This window comes from Macaca fascicularis, chromosome 8, assembly GCF_037993035.2.
Source record: "Macaca fascicularis isolate 582-1 chromosome 8, T2T-MFA8v1.1".
Taxonomy (NCBI): Eukaryota; Metazoa; Chordata; class Mammalia; order Primates; family Cercopithecidae; genus Macaca; species Macaca fascicularis.
In genome coordinates, this window is record NC_088382.1 from 95,330,229 (window position 1) to 95,350,129 (window position 19,901).

At 39.6% G+C, this 19,901-nt stretch overlaps 1 protein-coding gene across 1 annotated transcript; it reads left to right on the forward strand.

Moving 5' to 3' along the window:
* The first annotated feature begins 894 nt into the window (after nt 1-894).
* Nucleotides 895-18,870, forward strand: CA2 (carbonic anhydrase 2). The gene is made up of 7 exons (XM_045398464.2): nt 895-1,003; nt 2,135-2,332; nt 10,934-11,052; nt 11,560-11,652; nt 12,991-13,053; nt 14,323-14,478; nt 18,049-18,870. The coding sequence occupies exons 1-7, from the start codon at nt 970-972 to the stop codon at nt 18,166-18,168; spliced, it is 783 nt and encodes a 260-aa protein (XP_045254399.2). The 5' UTR covers nt 895-969; the 3' UTR covers nt 18,169-18,870.
* The last annotated feature ends 1,031 nt before the right edge of the window (nt 18,871-19,901 follow it).

Sequence of the window (19,901 nt, forward strand, 5' to 3'; positions counted from 1 at the left end):
TAGATTCTTCCGAGAAAAGTGATTTGTTAAAAGTTTTGGTTATTTCAAATCAATATGTACTCAACTTAGGACATCTCCTCACCCACGTTAATTTTTTAAAGAGAAGGAAAGTAGAAGGAGAAGATGAACACTTCGTCTGAGGCTCTGCCAGCCTACGAGGAAATGCAATCCTCCAGGCTGGCCCGAGCGTGGGCTGCGGGCAGGGGACTGTGGCGCCGCTGTCTCGTTTTATTCCACGGCCGTGCAGCAGAGGGCGCGTGGCTCTCAGCACTCAGTGCTGCGCGCTCCCCTGCGCCTCCAGGATCGTATCCCTATTTGCCCCAAGGTCATAGCTCCTAACCCAGCTTGCCAGCCCCAGGCCGGGGAAACCAGAAACGGAGCCCTTTGCGCTGGAGACCCCGGCGCGGGTGGGGCGGAAGGGCTCCAGGGCCCGGAGACAGATCACAATGGGGACAGGGGATGAAAGGCGCCGGGGGTCCGGGTCCCGAGCAGTCCCCGCCGCCGCCAGACTCTGCGCCCGGGAGGGGGATGGGGTGCGCGTAGACGCTCCGCGGCCCGGGTCGGACGGAGGAGCCCAGGAGCCACCGCAGCCGACGCGAGCCCAGAGATCCGAGCTTCGCTGCCAGCTCAGGACACTGGGGCCCGGACGCGGGCCGAGGGGAGCCGGGCGACTGGAGAGGAGCCCCGGAGCCCCGCTGAACGCCCGCCCAGAGGGCGTTTTCCCCGCCCCCGGAGCCTAGCCCGCCCGGCCCGCCCCGAGCGCGGGGAGATCACCTCCGCCCGTCACCTCCTCCCCTTGTCGCCTAGGTCCATCCGGGCCCCCTCCCCCGGGCCGCCCCCGAGCACGAAGTTGGCGGGAGCCTATAAAAGCCGGTGCCGGCACGACCCGCGGACATACAGTGCAGGCGCCCGAGCTGCCGCCGCTAGACCGGTGCCGATTCCTGGCCAGCCCAGACCGCCGGCGCGATCATGTCCCATCACTGGGGGTACGGCAAGCACAACGGTGAGTGCCGGCGGTGGCCGGCGCGGCGGCCCCCAGATCCCGGATCCCCGAGCCTGGATGCCGGCCCGGGGCCCACAGCACCCGCACATGCTGTTTACTGCGGCCGCGGGGAGCGCTGGATGCTCAGGTGCGCCCCGGGCGCTCACTCCGCTCGCGGCTCCCCGGCGCCGGGGATGCCCCCCTTGCCCCAGCTGCGAGGCCACTGTCGAGGAATCCCCGCGTCCGCCCGAGGCGCACAGGGCCCGAAGGAGGGGAGGCGCAGCCCTGGCCGCGGGACCCGAGGACAGTCCCTCCAGGGATCATTTTAACCGGACCTAGGAGGAGGCGGGGAAGGGTTTTAACGGAAAATTCTAGTTGTTGATCGCAGAGAAATTAAGAGACTCCCCTTCCCCCTTCCCCTCCCCCCCCAGTCCACCCCCACACACCCCTGCAGTTTCAGCACCACCTGTGGCTAAGGCGCTCAGCACGAACTGTCCCGGGGCATTTTCCAGTGCTGGTTTGAATCCATGGCGCTGATTTCCGAGTGTTCCCTTCATCTCTCGACTTCTAATGTTAGGGGGTCGGACACCAGGAATCAGGTTTTATCTTGGCCTCAGACCTGGTTCTTCCGAGCCAGCGGAGCAGAGAAGCATGCCTCTGGCGCACCTAGCGCATCTTTGGAAGGTGTGGGGCTTCCTAGGTAGTGGGGACCCTGACGGTTAAAGGAGGGGTGGGCCCGGGCCTGGGCAGTGAGGAAAGGATCCGGATCTCCTTGAATGTCTTAAGTGAGCTTGCATATCCCCAAATCCCAACCACAAGCCCTGACATTAGTGTCTGCCCAACTTCACTTGCTGAATTTCAGTAAAACGACTTTAAAATAGCTAATATTTATATAGCACTCAGTGATCTAAGAACTTTACATATATCAATTCTAATTGTTACAGCGACATCTATGAGGTAAATTTCTAATTATTCCATATTGCAAATGTGGAAACTGAGGCACAGATTACGTGTTTTGCCAAAATTTACCCCACTGTTAAGTGGTGCTTCTAAAATTGGAACTGAGCAGATAGGCTCCGGAATGATTGTTCTCTAGGGGTCTGGGTGTACCTTTCCCTACAATGGGGGATTCACACGTCTTCTTTCCCCCAGGACCTGAGCACTGGCATAAGGACTTCCCCATTGCCAAGGGACAGCGCCAGTCCCCTGTTGACATCAACACTCATACAGCCAAGTATGACCCTTCCCTGAAGCCCCTGTCTGTTTCCTATGATCAAGCAACTTCTCTGAGGATCCTCAACAATGGTCATTCTTTCAACGTGGAGTTTGATGACTCTCAGGACAAAGCAGGTCAGTGTTTAGAAAATAACTTGTGTATTTCAGACAGTAGCTGTTTTCCGAGCTTAATGGAAGGAGCCAGGAACAGTGGTAGGAACCCTCTTAATAGCACAGTTTGTCTCAGGACTCAAGGATGCCACCCTGATCATTTTCATTAGGTCTCAGATTCTGAGAAGTAGGCTAATTAGTTTGAAGTGTCCCGGGGCCGTTTCTCCTCTGTGAAATCCCTGACTTCTATGTAGGGCATTGAATAACTGCGATATGCCTGTGAAAAGTCACAAAAGGCACAAAGTCCCCTAGCAATAAAGATCAATCATGATGAGATTTGCACTAATTGAACTTTTAAGATTGTAAAATATTTGTCTTCCAGAGCTGATGCATATCCATTAAAAAGTATATCTTAGTGAGCCTTATCTTCAAGGTAGCAGCGAGAAGAGTAACAAAAAACGTGCCAATTTAAAATGCTGAAATTCTTGGAAAATGTTATGGGTATTTCTTAAGATTGGGCTAGTGTGATAAAGATGGCAGCATATTTTGATATCTACTCAGAAATTCATTCCACAAACGAAGATGTTGTAGAGTTGGTGGACATACCTGGCCCGTTACTGACAAAACCAATTACCATATTTATTTGTAATAGAGCTGTTTACAGGATGCTCACTGTAAAAAAAAAAAAAAAAATGCTGCTTTTTTTTTTTTTAAATCTCTCTCTCTTTTGAAACAAGAGAACAATCCCATTCAGACATAGTAGCTGCCTTCTTTGCTCAGCAGTTACTTTAATTGCCAGTGCCCTATTTTCCTGAGTGCTTTGCTCGGAAGGTCATTGAATGAAATGGTGCTGCAAACACATTTTGTTTGGTGGTGGGAGTGAGAGGAGTGGTGCAGTAAAATGAGAAAGTTTTGGAGTAGTGACCTACGGTACTAATATATTGTATAACATGCAATTATAACCATTTGGGTTGACTATTCTTTGTCAGCAGCTATCCTATATAGTCAGCTTGGTTTTGTAAAAAGAATTTTTCCCTCCTTTCAACTTTTAAAAAATTTGTAAACACCTGGCTTTCTGAAATGGTGATTCTGGAAGACAATTAGATGGGGGATAATGTGGAGATCATCTGAGAAATGTTTTCAACCTACCTGTGCCTGCCTGTGTGCACCGTCCCCAGTACACACATACATACATACACACACACACACTCACAATCATACTCACACATTCTGACACAGTATGATGATTTATTAGAATCAAGTCAAGGTTGTACATTGAAGACAGTTCAGTGATTCTGCTACATTGCTTTCCCAAGCATTTCTCTCACTCCAAAGGAACAGTGTTATATAATTAAATTAAACACTTTTTTCCTTGTAAAGAATACTGTATATTTATAACATGACAAGGCCAAAGGTCTCAAGGTATTACACATACAGAAAGGATACTATAACATTTCATGTCTAGTCATTTACAAACCAAAAGAAGTGAGCTACTTTAGTCTGTAGCTGTGCTTTTTGAAAGAGCCACAATGATGTCATTGTTTTCAATGGATGTAATGTCTACCACATTTTGTATCTCATTGGATGCTACATAGAAATTGGATACTTTGAGTCTTTTTTGGAACGCTGAAGAAACAAATCTCCAATAAATGAAAGCAAATGAGATTCCTTATCGTCCTCACGGTGGCTCAAGCCTGTAATCCCAGCACTTTGGGAGGCCGAGACGGGCGGATCACGAGGTCAGGAGATCGAGACCATCCTGGCTAACACGGCGAAACCCCGTCTCTACTAAAAAAATACAAAAAGCTAGCCGGGCGAGGTGGCGGGCGCCTGTAGTCCCAGCTACTTCGGAGGCTGAGGCAGGAGAATGGCGTAAACCCGGGCTCGGAGCTTGCAGTGAGCTGAGATCCGGCCACTGCACTCCAGCCCGGGCGACAGAGCGAGACTCCGTCTCAAAAAAAAAAAAAAAAAAAAAAAAAGAAAATGGATAGTGAAATAAATTATTCTAGTAATACATATTATTGGAAAGTGGATTTGAACATATGGTCTGGTGGTTATCAGCATAGACCGGGGTCAGAGAGACCTAGAGTTGAGTTCTAGCTCTGCCGACAACTAGCTCAGAGACTTTGCGAGTAATGCTGTCTAGGTTTTAGTTGTTTTTAACTGTTAAGTTGGAGTAACAATAGTATCTGCCACAGTGGAAGGATGAAATGGGACAGTATATGTAAAGCACCTAGCCCAGTGCCTGGCGCATAGAAGTTCCTCAATAAATGGCCTCTGTTGTTGTCACAATTTGAACCCTTCGACCGCCTCTATTAGACAATTGCTGTAAATGTTGCACCTGAGGTAAGATTTCTGAATAAACTTTTTCTTTAACAGCTTTAAGATTAGTTCTCATCGTTGGATGGTATTTTAAAATTTTATTTTTATATTTTCTGAAGCATTCTGTTTATCATACTGAATATGTACTTATTTTATGTATGAAGTTATTATATAGTTATATATTTTACCATGAATCTGTTAAACTTTGACGGATTTCTCCATAAGCAGTAACTAATTGGTTCTAGCTACATTTTTAGCAGCTATTTCTTGTGGAGAGCAATGCATACATTTTGAAAGAAGTTGGCCATGTTTAGATTGTGAAACAGATGAAAACCATGGCGTTTAGGTAGGAGCTCCCACCCATGCCTTTAGAGACACATGTATTATCCACCTAGTTCTTCTACAAAAAAAAAAAAAAAAAAAAAAAAAAATCATTACTAACACCACTTAAATGCATGGGAAGCTAAGCATCATGAAAGCAGGGTGGAGGCCTGGTCCCTCTCCTGTTTCCCGGAGCCCATGCTGGAAATATCTAAAGTAGAAAGACATAGAAATAGTAGACCCTGACTGCCACTTTGATAAGTGCAGAAAGGAAGTATTCCGAGGAACTATGGAAACATGAAGGAGGCTTAGCAGTCTAACTGTGTAAGACAGGAAAGATTTTCCAGGGTAAATAAGGCTTATGTGGAGGCTTGAAGGATTTTGATGTCTTGGACAAGAGTCCAGGCAAAGGGAGATAGGAAATACCAGGGGACTTAAGAGAGCACAGCATGTGCTCCAGAAAGGCAAGAAGGCACACTCAAAGCAAGGTCAGGAAGGACTTGCCCTCATTTGCATAGGAAAGATTCCTTTGTAATTTTGCCTCTCTTTTCCACATTTTCAGTTACTTTGGTTAAACAAGGATGCAGAATATATTACAATGTCAATATTAAGGGAAAAGACATCTACAGAAGAAATTTTTAAAAATTATACCATGTGGGGGCCAGGCATGGTGGCTCACACCTGTAGTCCCAGCACTTTGGAAGGCTGAGGCAGGCAGATCACTTGAGGTCAGGAATTCAAGACCAGCCTGGCCAACAGTAGTAGAAACCCCGTCTCTACTAAAAATACAAAAAAATGAGCTGGGTGTTGTGGCATGCGTCTGTAACCCCAGCTACTCAGGAGGCTGAGGCAGGAGAATCTGGATCCCGGGAGGTGGAGGTTGCAGTGAGCCAAGACCACACCACTGCACTCTATCCTGGCGATGGCATGAGACTCCATCTCAAAACAAACAAACAAACAAAACCACACACAAAGAAAAAACATGTGGAAAAACTCCCTTTAGAATTTTTTTTTTTTTAAAATAAGACAATCCTAGGCTCTCAAAGCCAAAACAAAGAGTAGAGATACTCTAGTTAAACTCACCTAAAATAAACATGAAGAAACTGAAGCCGAAGAGTTTAAATAACTTGCTAAGTCATCTCCTTGCCAGTTTGATGGAGGGACTAAATAGCAATCACTTAAAAATAGAATTTGAATAAAAATATTTGAAGGATAACCATATTTGACATTTAGTTTGTACATACCATGTTTTTTAAAAACTGGCATTTTTTTCTGTACAGTTAAGTCAAAGAGTTTTTTATTTCACTCATTTAATTTTAACAAATCAACAGTTTAACATCTTTTTGTTAGGAGTTATTTTTGTGGTGGTAACATTTTTAGATTTCCTATACCTCTTATTTCCTGCATTTAAATGCGTTTCATTTACCTGTCTTCTTTGTCTTAATGAGGTTTCAGCCTTCTAGAACTTCTCATAAATTGAGGTTTTCCAATATGCTTTAAATGTTCTCTTATATCCAAACTTAGGTACTTGGGTATCAGGAACTGAGTGGGTTGACTTTATTGCTGATTTAAGCTTGAGAGAATTTTTTAAACTGTGGAGTTAATAGGATTTAACTAGAAGCTTGGGTTAGAGCTCTGATCAATCTTCTAAATTCCTTTGAAAATAAGCCACCTTAAATTCACCTTCAGTTAATGAAAAATTGCTAATCCCTTTAGGTTTTTAAAAAAACTTATTAAATAATAACTCACCCTGCTTGAGATGTTTTATTAATGGCCTTATCTAGGAGAAAAGAATAGTAGTCAAATTATTAACTCCTGCTAACTTATTAACTTTTATTAAGGAGTTTAATACTCTCCTGCTTTATTGCAAAGTTAGGGACAAATTTTGAAAGCCAATGCCAGAATTATTGGGCCAACTCTTATCCAAGTCTTACATCATTTCTGTTTTTTAGAAATTGAAATTTTAAAAATCTGTTTGTTATTTCAAGAAAAGATTAAAGGAAGCTGGATGAGTTTACCTGTGCTCTTTCTAAGTGACCCATTGTCTGTATGACATAATGGATCTTCATACATGGATCCTGCTTGACTTTCAGAGACTTGCTTTTGAAACTCTAAAAGTTTTCTTCCACAGCAGTCCTAAGTTAAAAGAAAGCATGGCAACAAATGAAAGGGCTTGTCATGCACACAGTCATGGTGTCAGCAAAACCCTAAATACCTAGAAAATGGACCAACATATTCTAAACACTGTAGTTACTATATTCACATCAAAACAGCTTCTTTTTTTACTCCTATATAATTGCCACATAGCTTAAACCACAACTTCTGTTGAATTTCAACAGTGTTTACTCTAGCGAAAGTGACAGCTACACATCTTATTGCTTTAAAACAAATGGAACACGTGTATGTTTTTTATCCCCAGATTTGTCTATATTGTCACGTAGCCTTAGGATTATTGGCTGCTGCCAACAGTCAACACAGTAATACATGATTTTAACATTTTCAGGTTATTTATAGAAAAGATAGTCCTGAAAATGACATGTTTTCTGTAGAATTAATCATTTGCTTCATTAGTAGGAAATCATTTAAAATTTATTTTTAAACTAAAGATTATTGGGACTAGTTTATTTATATTTTGGACTTAAAAGAAACTGTTGACATTCATTAAGGTCTTTAGTCTGTCACTTCAGTGCATCTTAATTTAGTTTAAGTGAGTAGGGAGAAAAAATTAAAAAATATTAAATGTTCAGCTTTTAATTTGTGTAAGCAATGTGATTCATTTCAATATTGCTAGATCTCTTATTTTTCTCAAAAAGTAATTTATATAATTTCCTCAAATAATATGTATAGGAAGACAGATTATTCTATAACATTACACTTAGTGCTTGTTTTGTGTTATATACAGAGTATGTATAATTGATGACAGATCATGAAAATTAAAATTGGCTGGAGCTCTTGATGTTGAGATTTGAATTTAAATTAAATTTGGGAGGTCTTGAAAAAACGTTAGAGTAGAAAACTGTATTTATGTCTCCATCCCGCACAAAACACATTTCTGGGGCACAATAAACCATTGACTCTTTAAAGCGCCACTGCCATGGCTGGATTTTACAGAGAAAAAATACGCAGTTAGCAATTTCTGCTATTTTTAAAAATTATTTTTACATTAGAAAATAGATTTCATTTTAAACTGCAACAGTTTAGAAAACGGCATGGAGTTATTTAAATAAATAAGTAGAACCAGAATATAGCATAAAGTCCCTAACTTAAACCAAAATATTATCTTTTATTTTTCGCAAATAAAAAGTTTGAGTTTATGTCAATTTATTATAACCATGTTTTTGAAGGACTTCATTGACTAAACTCCATGCTAAGAGTTTGCTAGAATTGTTGCCTTCTGTAGCAAGTAAACGTTAAGGATTTAATAACTTTTTCTAGTTACAGTGGGTTTCTAATCTTCATAGCAATGAGTTTTATTTTAACAGGGGCTAAAACAGGTATCTGGTGATAGGAGATTAGCACTGAATGTGTTTAATCATTGAGCCCAGAGTACTTTTTCTTTTTTTTTTTTTTTTTGTCTTAGCTGTTAGCAAGCATTGTTTAATAAAAGTTTGCACACACTCTTGCCTAATTCTAAATGTTCTTAGAAACAAATTAAGATGAAATTTTAAGATTTGTAAGAGAAAGAATAAGAATAAGAAATAGCAATAAACTTTATTCTCCTTAAAATGTAAGATCCTGCTATGATTCTTCATTGGGGAGAAAGAAGCTACATTTGGAAAACTGGTTATCTCAAGATGCTTAGTATAGTTTTATTTAGTTAGTTTTACCACTTGGTAGAATTAATGATGTGACAAATGACATTTGCTTCTTATTATCAGCCAGTTGGTTGCTAGCTTTAAAGAGTTATTATAAAGGATTTTTTTCAGTATTAATTTATTTCATGAACATATATTTAATTTTTAAGGGTATATTATTATTTAAAAAAAGAGAATTCTTTCATTCTCTTAAAAAGAGTCTAGAATTAGAAGCTAATATTTCCTTATAGAATTATCAGGAAACATACTGTCATAATAAGTTGTTTTGGTGTTCCAAGAGATGTGACTTTGTCAGAATACATCCAAATTCATATTTCTTAGCAGATCTGAAACATAACACCATTTATAATTCTTTCTGTTTTCATTCTTCCTTTTTTATCCTGGCCTACTGTAAAACAGATCTGGCAGCCAGAGGTTGTATCAGGAACCACAGAAAGACCTCACTGCTTAAATATCTTCAAAGCAGTGTTTCACTTTGAATAGATGAATGGGTGTTGCTACCATGTAAGCATATTTAGGTGAAGCTCATGAACAAATCTTGTTGTACCGAAGTTATCCCTTTGTTCTGCAATGCCAAAGTAAATCTGGGGTCGTTATTTTATGGAAGTATAAAGTAAAGCTAATAAAATACACTTATAGCAACAGATGTTTAATTCCCAGTACTAGAAAAATAAAATTTAAATTGTAGAACTAAACTACCTCTAAAAGCTTTTGAATATATTGGTTAAATCCCATTAATATATATAAAGTTAGGTACAGAGTTTTCTTGGTGGAGGGGAGGAGAAAGAGTGATTTCACACTATTTTAATCCTCTGTCAAGACGCAACTTGTTAGTTATGTACAGATAGTTCGTAGCCCAAGTATGTGAGTTTTAGTACTGATTTGGCTTAGTGAAGTTACATTAATGCCAAAATAGTAGAATCATGGAATAGTTATCAAGTTAGAATTTTAAGTTCTTAGAGATAATAGAGCACATTACACTGCATATAGAAGACGATCCACAAATTATTAGTAAAATAGTAAATGATTTAGTGTATCCACTTTACAGATGAGTAAATTAAGGTCAAAGAAGATTAATAAAAACTTTTGGCTGGGCACGGTGGTTCATGCCTGTAATCCTGCACTTTAGGAGACCGAGGTGAATGGATCACTCAAGCTCAGGAGTTCCAGACCAGCCTGGGCGACAAGGCAAGACTCTGCCTCTACTAAAAATATAAAAATTAGCTGGACATGGTAGTGCACGCCTGTAATCCCAGCTACTCGGGAGGCTGAGGCACGAGAATCACTTGAATTCTGCTTGAGGCGGGGGTTGCAGTGAGCTGAGATCGCACCACTGCACTCCAGCCTGGGCAACAGAGCAAGATTTTGTTCAAAAAATAATAATAGCCAGGATGGACTCCATCTCCCGACCTCGTGATCAGCCCACCTCAGCCTCCCAAAGTGCTGGGATTACAGGTGTGAGCCACCATAATAATAATAATAATTAAAATATATGTAAATAAATAATAAAAAATTAAGGGAACAAAGCTAGCCAGCAGCAGTGACAGTCCAAATTCTAAAGAATTTGGGAAGCCTATATAAGGATAATTGGATTTTGCAATGTTAAGATCAATGGAATACTTATTTCACAAATTCGGGTGTGTAAGAACTGGTATCAGAGGTTAGCAAAGCAGGCTGTATGGCAGCCATTGGGCCTTGGTAGAACAGACGGTCCCACGTTTGCAAGTGTATGTGGCAGACCAATTATTTGGCCAGTGGCTACATGGGTGCTTCCTAAATGATTCACAGAGGGATTATTAGTTTCACTTAAAATTTTCTCTCTCTGGACCTGAATCTATGACTCTAAAACAAATCCAGAAAAAGGAATCAGTATGCTCAGAAAGAAAGATGTGAAAAGCATCCTTTCTCCAGACAACACATGTGAGGAATAAAAACAGACGAAGTGATTTTGTTCAGCACCATAGACTAAACTTGACTCTGGATTGAATTTTCAGAGTGAAATGTGATGAAAGGCAAACATTTAGTACTGTAAAATAGAACTAAAGATGGTAATATTTAGACATGTGTTTCATGTGCGTGTGTATGAATGTATGTGTGTATACATATGTATGTATGTGTATGCAGATACATACATATATGTTACATGTATATATGTTTTTAATTATAGTGATCAAGGGAGGACCCCTGGATGGCACTTACAGATTGATTCAGTTTCACTTTCACTGGGGTTCACTTGATGGGCAAGGTTCTGAGCATACTGTGGATAAAAAGAAATATGCTGCAGAGGTAAGATATACTTTTTTTTTTCTTTCCAGGGAAAAATGTTTATAAGTTGATAGCATTAATTTCAAAAGCTTAATTTGTAAATTCAACTCGCACCCAGTGAACCACTTCTTTTACAAAGGACCTTCATATTTGCTTTTTATAACCTTTAATTGTGACATTATACTTAATGCTGCAGAACTTTCTCTACTGTCTCCAACTCCACCATTTGCAAAAAGTAAACAGACTCAAATTAGAGGATCCTGTTTTAACATAAATTTGGATATCAAATGTGTGCCTTCTGTCAAAACTGTACATTTCTTTGTCTTAGAGTTATTGATGAAAACACTTGCTATTATACCAAGTACTCTGTGGATAATTAGAATTAAAATGAAAGGAAAGTTTTGATTTAAAATTATCCATATTTTCAATTTCCTAAGTAACCTTTACTGTGAGAAAAAGACCATTGGACAAAATCTGTTGGCTTTGATTGTGTAAACCACTCACTGTGGCTTTGTTTCTTCACCTTAGCTTCACTTGGTTCACTGGAACACAAAATATGGGGATTTTGGGAAAGCTGTGCAGCAACCCGATGGACTGGCCGTTCTAGGTATTTTTTTGAAGGTTAGTTGATGGCCCAATTATTTCTTTTTTTCCTATTTTTAATAAAGAATGACCAGACAGAACATTTGTAACATACAGGACATTCTACAAAAGAGCTTAGGAAATGTCTTTGTCCCTGAAATGTTTTAAAGTTTATCTCCTCCTTTCATATCTGCTAGTTGCAGTGGAGATGGAGGACAGAAAGACAATAGGAGAGGTGTTTATTCGGTACTGTTTGAATGTAAACGTGAAGAACATAAAAAGATCAACTTGGGTGACTGCTAGGTGTTTGTTTTCTTTTCATTTAATCTGAGGCTAAACAGTACTATATCATGATAAAGTAAGATCAGGTACTGAAGAGGGGAAAGACAGTGAATTTCAGGCAACAGTGGGACAAAACTGGTTGAGCTGCCTTCTAAACAGTGGTAAAGGGGAATGGAGAAAAGTCTGGACTGGAGATTTATGAGCTCTGATTCATATGTTGAGGTGAAAGCTACAGGTATCTATGAAATCATCCAAGTACAGCACCAAGAGGGAGATGAGAAAGCTGCCCAGGGGGCAATCATGAGAAACTGCAAAATGTAAGGCCTTTACAAGGGGAGAGATGCAAATTAAACAACTTAAAAGGGGTCAGGCGTGGTGGCTTATGCCTATAATCCCAGCACCTTGGGACACCAAGGCAGGAGGATAGTTTGAGGCCGGGAGCTCAAGACCAGCCTGGGCAACATAGCGCCATTCCATCTCTATGAAAAAATTTTAAAAATTAGCTGGGCATAAAACAAACGAACAAACACAAAAACACAAAATTAGCTGGGCATGGTGGTGTATACCTGCAGTCCCAGCTACTCGGGAGGCAAGGGCAGGAAAATCACTTGAGCCTAGGGGTTTGAGGTTACAGTGAGCTATCATCATGCCACTGCACTACAGCCTGGGTGACAGAGCAAGACTCTGACTCTAAAAAAAAAAGGCAAGAGTTAAGAGAGATTTGGGATGTTGGAAGGCATAGGGAAAGCCAAAGAAGAAGATAATTTTTAAAAAGAAGGGATGACCGTAGTGTAAAGTCCAAATCAAGGAAAGTCCTTGAAGAGTATTCTAAAAGTTAGAGCTCTGTCACTGGGGATAATTGAGCCAGTGGTTTCAGGAGTACTATCTGAGTGGAAGCCGAGGCAGGTTGAAGATTCGGTGAAAGTAGGCAAGTCTATGGTGCCAGTGTCATCAAGCCAGTACTGATGGGTGTCATGTATAAAGTGGAGGATTTGGGCTATTTGGATGTTTTCTAATAGAGCTACCCAAATAAAAATAAAAACTGGTACAGTACCAACTGGGTGATAATATCTTGCCCTTTATGTTTTTCTTTAGGTTGGCAGCGCTAAACCAGGCCTTCAGAAAGTTGTTGATGTGCTGGACTCCATTAAAACAAAGGTAAATTTGAATTTTCTGCCACCTCCTTAGGGTACTGATTTTCAATACTCCATTGGTTTTAGAAACTTCTTTTGATCAAATTGCACAGTCTCAATGACATGTGATATTTGGATGAGCAGTTGATAAAGGTAGAATATTCCTTAAATATTTAATGTTTCTTTCAACAAAGTTGATCCTAATGCTAGCATAATTCTAAGACTTGTGTTTATTTAATCTTGCTCCCCCATCATTTGAACATCCATATGTAAGAGTCAGAGAATCTTATGACTACAAGGCGGTTCAAAGGTCCTCTAGTCAAATTATTCACTCACTCACAGAGCAGATATTTGTTGAGTATGTACTATGTGCCAGTCGCTTTGCAAACAAGTAGATACAATGGTGAACAAGATAAACAAGGCCCTGTTTCATGGAGATTTCTATTCTATAACCTCTTTGCATTCATTCATCCTGCATTTAAATCCTCTCTACAGCATAGTTGTATTGAGGTCGTTGAGCATCTGTTTAAACACTACAGTCACTTCCCGTAATGGGGAACTTATCAGCAGGGACAGCCCTGGCTTTCTAAAGCTGATCCTCACATTGAAGCAGCATCTATTCTCTGAAATGCTCACTCTACACCCCTGGCTTGAGGCCCTTGAATTCATAGAATAAACCTGATCTCTCTTCCACATAACCCTACTCTCTCTCTACTCTGTTTTTTCACCTACCTCAAGCTAATTATCTTTAGTTCCCTTTAACTATTCTCATATGACATCATTTTCTCTCTTTGCCACCACCTTGTCACTCTTCCAATAAATCATTCCTGTTTGCTTGAAAAGTGTAGTGTCCAAAACAGAATGTAGTTATTTGATTCTGACCTAGAGCGAGAAAAATCACCTCCTCATCAGGGATACCCTATTTCTGTTATTGCAATCTGAAGTCACCTCATTTTAGTGGCAGCAGTCTCACTTTAAATACTGGGTGTGATCAGTTAATGACTTAATGGAGAATGTAAGGATTTTAGATAAATGGCCAACATGAAAAATGGACATGTGAAAATAGTTTTTGTTTTGTTTTGTTTTGTTTTGCTAAGACCTGCCACATATTTTCAAGTCGAATGTCTTCTGTTAATTTCTTTTTATTTTGTTTGCCAGTGAATATAGGACCTCTCTTTTAACAAGTGTTTTTGACCATCAGAGAGGAGTATACCTATTTGTGTCTCCTGCTTTCCTACCTTCCTCCTACTGTGTCAATGTGACGGTTTGAACCTGCGTATTTGCCTTGTTCTAGGGCAAGAGTGCTGACTTCACTAACTTCGATCCTCGTGGTCTCCTTCCTGAATCCTTGGATTATTGGACCTACCCAGGCTCACTGACCACCCCTCCTCTTCTGGAATGTGTGACCTGGATTGTGCTCAAGGAACCCATCAGCGTCAGCAGCGAGCAGGTTGGTTTTCTAATGACAGGTCTGTTTATAGGTGGAGCATTTAGTCAAGGCAGAAGACCTTGGCCTCCAGAGTGAGAGAGACCTGAGATTTAATCCTTCTGCTACTTCTTGCTGTGGAAATAGTGCCTTTGACGGTGCTCAGCAAATAAACAGCATTCAGTAAATCTTTGTTGTTATTAGCTATAAACTTACACAGTTTGTTTAGCCTGTAAAATTGAATAGTCATTGTAAAGATTCAATGAAAAAGGTGTCTGTCACCTAATAAATGCTCTTTTTTTTTTTTTTTGCCAGTTATGAGGAAACTGAGGCTTAGAAAAGTGAGAGTTCATATTCAAGGTTACATAGATATCAGTGAATTCCCAGCTTACTACTCACTCACATAAGAGCTTTCTGCAGTTTTATTTATATCAGAATGCATTTCTGAATCCTGACAGGTGAGAGTCATCCCTTGGAGAACACATATCTATTAAAACTTACTCCAGGTTGCTTTAGAGGCTTAGAGCAGGTATTCTTACATTTCCAATACAATGTATTGTGTGATGTTCAAGTGATTAATGCAGCTTCTAAGTCACTGATGAGTGGCCACAAAAGTGGATACAAATGAATTTTTCCTAGACTTGTCTCTTAGCGCACAGTTGAAATGTAGAAAGTGAACATTCCTTAGGATTCGCAAGAGGCTGGATCCTGAATAATTTAAGGAGAGCTTTAGGAGCCAACAATCTTGAAAATGGTCACTATGTGAGTAGTGATAGTGTGATTTAAAGCTACAAAAATGCTGAATAATAGAGGTTTAGAGCTGCAATGTGCAATAGAGATTATGTTGTCCAACTTTCTCATTTCACTGGCTTGAATCACTTTGATCAACAACAGTCTGAGAAACAGGAAAATTGAAGTGTTTTCCCTTCAGCTACCTTGGGACAGAATCAGGTCTGGGAGCAAGGATTATATTCCTGTGTCCTCCTTTAGAATATGAACTTATGAATGCTGAAGATGCTTCACATCTTTCTTTAAAGGAAATATATATCTAACTGGAAAATTACTTGTAGCATATCAAAGTGTGCCTAAAAAATAGCATGCTTGTCTTGTAGTATGTCACTTGAAGATTGACCTTGTAGTAATAAGATATTTGAGCAAGCTTCTTGAAGTTATAGTGTAAGGAAAGATTATAATGCCACTTTGCTATGTAGATGCGGTGTTTACGTTGTAATTTAAAACATGGAATTTTTTTTTCTTCTTTCACTGAGAGCAATGCAACTTTAAAGCAATAGTCTGACATTTAGAGCCATTATAACAAATAGATTTATGGCGTATACACACCCACAGGCCGAAATACACATATAGATAAGGGCAGTTGAACCTACTGCATTAATCCTTGTGCCCTGAGTTTGCTCTTTAAAGTTGAAAGTGGTATTAAACTAATAATGTTAATTGCATATATTGGCAAAATACCAATAGGGCTATTTTTCTTGTCCTATAACATGGAGTCTGGAGGGAGGCTCATGCTTAGCTCAGGAAGCTAGGGCTCCAGGTCCTCCTCTGTCTGATTCCCTTGACTTGGCCTTGCCCATCTTCAGGTGAGGACTTCATCTTCAAGGCAGTTGCAATAGCGTTTTGAGCATCACATCTGGATACAACCACTTCTTGAGGAGGAAATGAATACCTCTTCCGTTGGCTCCCTAGGAGCGGAGAAGCTTTTCCCTGAAGGCCCCTAGCAAACCTTTCACTTCTCACTGGCTAGAATTGTGTTTTCTTGCTTAGTCTCTAGCCAGGGAATGTGATCATTTCGGCCTGTGGGTGTGTATACACCATAAATCCATTTGCTATAATGGCTCTAAATGTCAGACTATTGCTTTAAAGTTGGATTGCTCACAGTGAAAGAAGAAAAAAAATTCCATGTTTTAAATTATAACGTAAATACTCCATCTACAAAACAAAGTGGCATTATAACCTTTCCTTACACTACAACTTCATTACCCCGCTGAGGCTTACAGGGAGAGGGCCGATGTCTGTTAATGAGGAAGTATAGGGGTGGCGGGGTGTGGATTTTAGGTAAGCAGTATAAACGGGTCTGCTAATTCTGCTACCTTTATTTTCTATACTCAGGCTCTGTCTCTGTGATGCTAAAATAATGAGTCAAGTTGACTAATGTGACGAGTGTAATTTAATTGGTGCAGTGAGGAACAGAAATCGGTTATACTAGTTTGATCAAAAGTTTGACCTGATTACACTTTATGAATAGACTCTCTTTCAGATTGCTGGAATTCTGTTGTAATGAGTCAACCCTATATATCCTTAGAATGCTCCCTAGCATTCAGTAACCATAGCTGTGCATGTTATAATGTACGTGCATGGAAGGTGGCTTTATGGGAGTGATTGAGAGACTATTACCAGACAAAAGAGATCAAAGGCTGTTGATTCCTGGGCTGCTGTATTACTGCCCAAATCACCCTTTTTCATTTGGATCAAGTCTTGGTTAGAGGGAGGAAAGTAGCACTTTTTAAGAACCTTGAAGAAGTGGGAGACTGTTTAATGGCTTCCTGTATCTCAGTGGTGGCCAGTAAACTGAAACAAGTTTACAAGGGAGTAAAAATCAACCAGTGACAAGGGGTTCTAATGTTAAATGCATATATTGGCAAAATACCAATAGGGCTATGTAGGATGATGAGCACTCACAATTGTTCACTAAAATGCTATTTTTAAAACAGGAAAGTAGAATGGTTGAGTGCAACTCCATAGCATGAAATAAATTGAGCTAGTTAAGGCAAATCAGCCTGGGCAAATTCATTTCTGTGTTTTTGTGTATTTGGAGATGCCAGCTCGTCGCTCAGCCCATAGAGCTTACAGGTCCTGACCACTTGATCTAATTGTACAGATGTGATAGTTTGTCTTCCCTGGGGCAGAAAACAAACTTTAATTTGGAACTAAAATTGTTATTATTTTGCATCTAAAGGTATGAGTTTATAGATTTTTGAGATTAGATTTTAAAATTAAAAGGTCACTGAAAATTTCCTTTAAAAATGGCCCCAATGAATTTGTGTATTTTGTATAAATTGGTTTGTTATATTAAAGCATGCATACATAATCTATATGTGATTATGTATTTATTAGGAATCAAATTGAATTTTGGCCTTTGATGCACAGCACTGTGAATGTTGGGGAATGTAATTTTTGTTTGTTTTTGTTTCTGCTTTTTGAGACAGAGCCTCGCTCTGTCGCCTAGGCTGGAGTGCAGTGGCGCAATCTCAGCTCATTGCAATCTCTGCCTCCAGGGTTTAAATGATTCTCGTGCCTTAGCCTCCCGAGTAGCTGAGATTACAGGCGCGCCACCACGCCTGGCTAATTTTTTTTTTTTTTTTTTTTTTTAGTAGAGACAGGGTTTTGCCATGTTGGCCAGGCTGGTCTTGAATTGCTGACCTCAAGTGATCCACCTGCCTCAGCCTTCCAAAGTGCTGGGATTACAGGCATGAGCCATTGTGCCTGGCAGGGGAATGTATTTAAAGATACAACACAAGCATATAACTGAATACTATTGTGAAACGTGAATTATCAATGTTTTATTGTGTCTTTTAGATGTCGAAATTCCGTAAACTTAACTTCAATGGGGAGGGTGAACCTGAAGAACTGATGGTGGACAACTGGCGCCCGGCTCAGCCACTGAAGAACAGGCAAATCAAAGCTTCCTTCAAATAAGATGGTCCCATAGCCTGTATCCAAATAATGAATCTTCGGGTGTTTCCCTCTAGCTAAGCACAGATCTACCTTGGTGATTTGGACCCTGATTGCTTTGTGTCTGGTTTTCTAGACGCTTCGTCTCTTACTTGATAGGCTTACTAATAAAATGTGAAGACTAGATCAATTGTCATGCTTGAAACAACTGCTGTGGCTGGTTGGTGCTTTGTTTATGGTAGTAGTTTTTCTGTAACACAGAATATAGGATAAGAAATAAGAATAAAGTACCTTGACTTTGTTCACAGCATGTAGGGTGATGAGCACTCAATTGTTCACTAAAATGCTGCTTTTAAAACATAGGAAAGTAGAATGATTGAGTGCAAATCCATAGCACGTGATAAATTGAGCTAGTTAAGGCAAATCAGGTAAAATAGTCATGATTCTATGTAATGTAAACCAGAAAAAATAAATGTTCATGATTCCAAGATGTTATATTAAAGAAAAACTTTAAAAATTATTATATATTTATAGTAAAGTTATCTTAAATATGAATTACGTTGTAATTTAGTGACTTTTGAATTACAGAGATGTAAATGAAGTATTATGTGTAAAAATTGTTATAATTAGAGTTGTGATACAGAGTATATTTCAATTCAGACAATATATCATAACTTAATAAATATTGTATTTTAGATATATTCTCTAATAAAATTCAGAATTCTGTTTTGGGTTATTTTATTGTGGACTGAGTAGTGGGTAATACAATAATGGAGGAACAAATGTCTACTTTTATAATTCATAATAATTCCTTATTAATAATGAGCCATCATAATTGGCTTACTGATAATTGAAGAAATCTCCATAAAAGGAAAAACTCTGGAGGTCATTTACTTATTATGCCAAGTGCCGTTTTAAGTGCTTTCTGAGCATTCATGTGATCTTCATGACAATCCTATGAAGATTAATTCTTCAAGAGAAATGATTACATTAAAAGTAGCAAGGTAGAAAAGGGGGAAGAGTCTGCACACTGAATCAATATAAGCCCCTTGGGAATAAAATAAATAAAAGTTCATTTTATTAAAAAACGGAACTCAATTGACACCCAGAAGTGAAATAATAATTTGAATTTTAAAAAGAGAAATTAAGCTGAGCATGGTGGCTCACTCCGGTAATCCCAGTACTTTGGGAGGCTGAGGCAGGATGATTGCTTTAGGCTAGCAGTTTGAGACCAGCCTAGGCAACATAGTGAGGCCTTGTCTCTATAAAAAATGTAAAAATTATTCGACCGTGGTGTTGCATACCTGTAGTCCTAACTACTTGGGAGTCTCGCGCACCAGGATCACATGAACCCAGGCGTTCAAGTCTGTAGTAAGCTATGATTGCACCACTGTACTCCAGTCTTGGTGACAGAGTGAGACCCTGTCTCTAAAGAAACACACAAACAAACAAAACAGATGAATTATACAACTATTACAGACAGGAAAGAGTGAATAAATGAAAATAAATCTCTTACTATTATGCCTTTCTGGATTTAGCTCTGTGCCTTGACCATGGAGTCTTTGGCTAATGAATTATTCTGGAAAATGAAATGGAACACATATCAGGTTCTACACGTCAGGGAATAAAAACTCATTGCTTTAGATAGAAAATTTCCTAAACTCACCTTAGATCTTTAGCTAACTCAAGCTTACAAAAATTTTATTCTGTATTTTCTACCAAATAATAGGTCTAAGAGCCAATTTGAGTTAACTTTT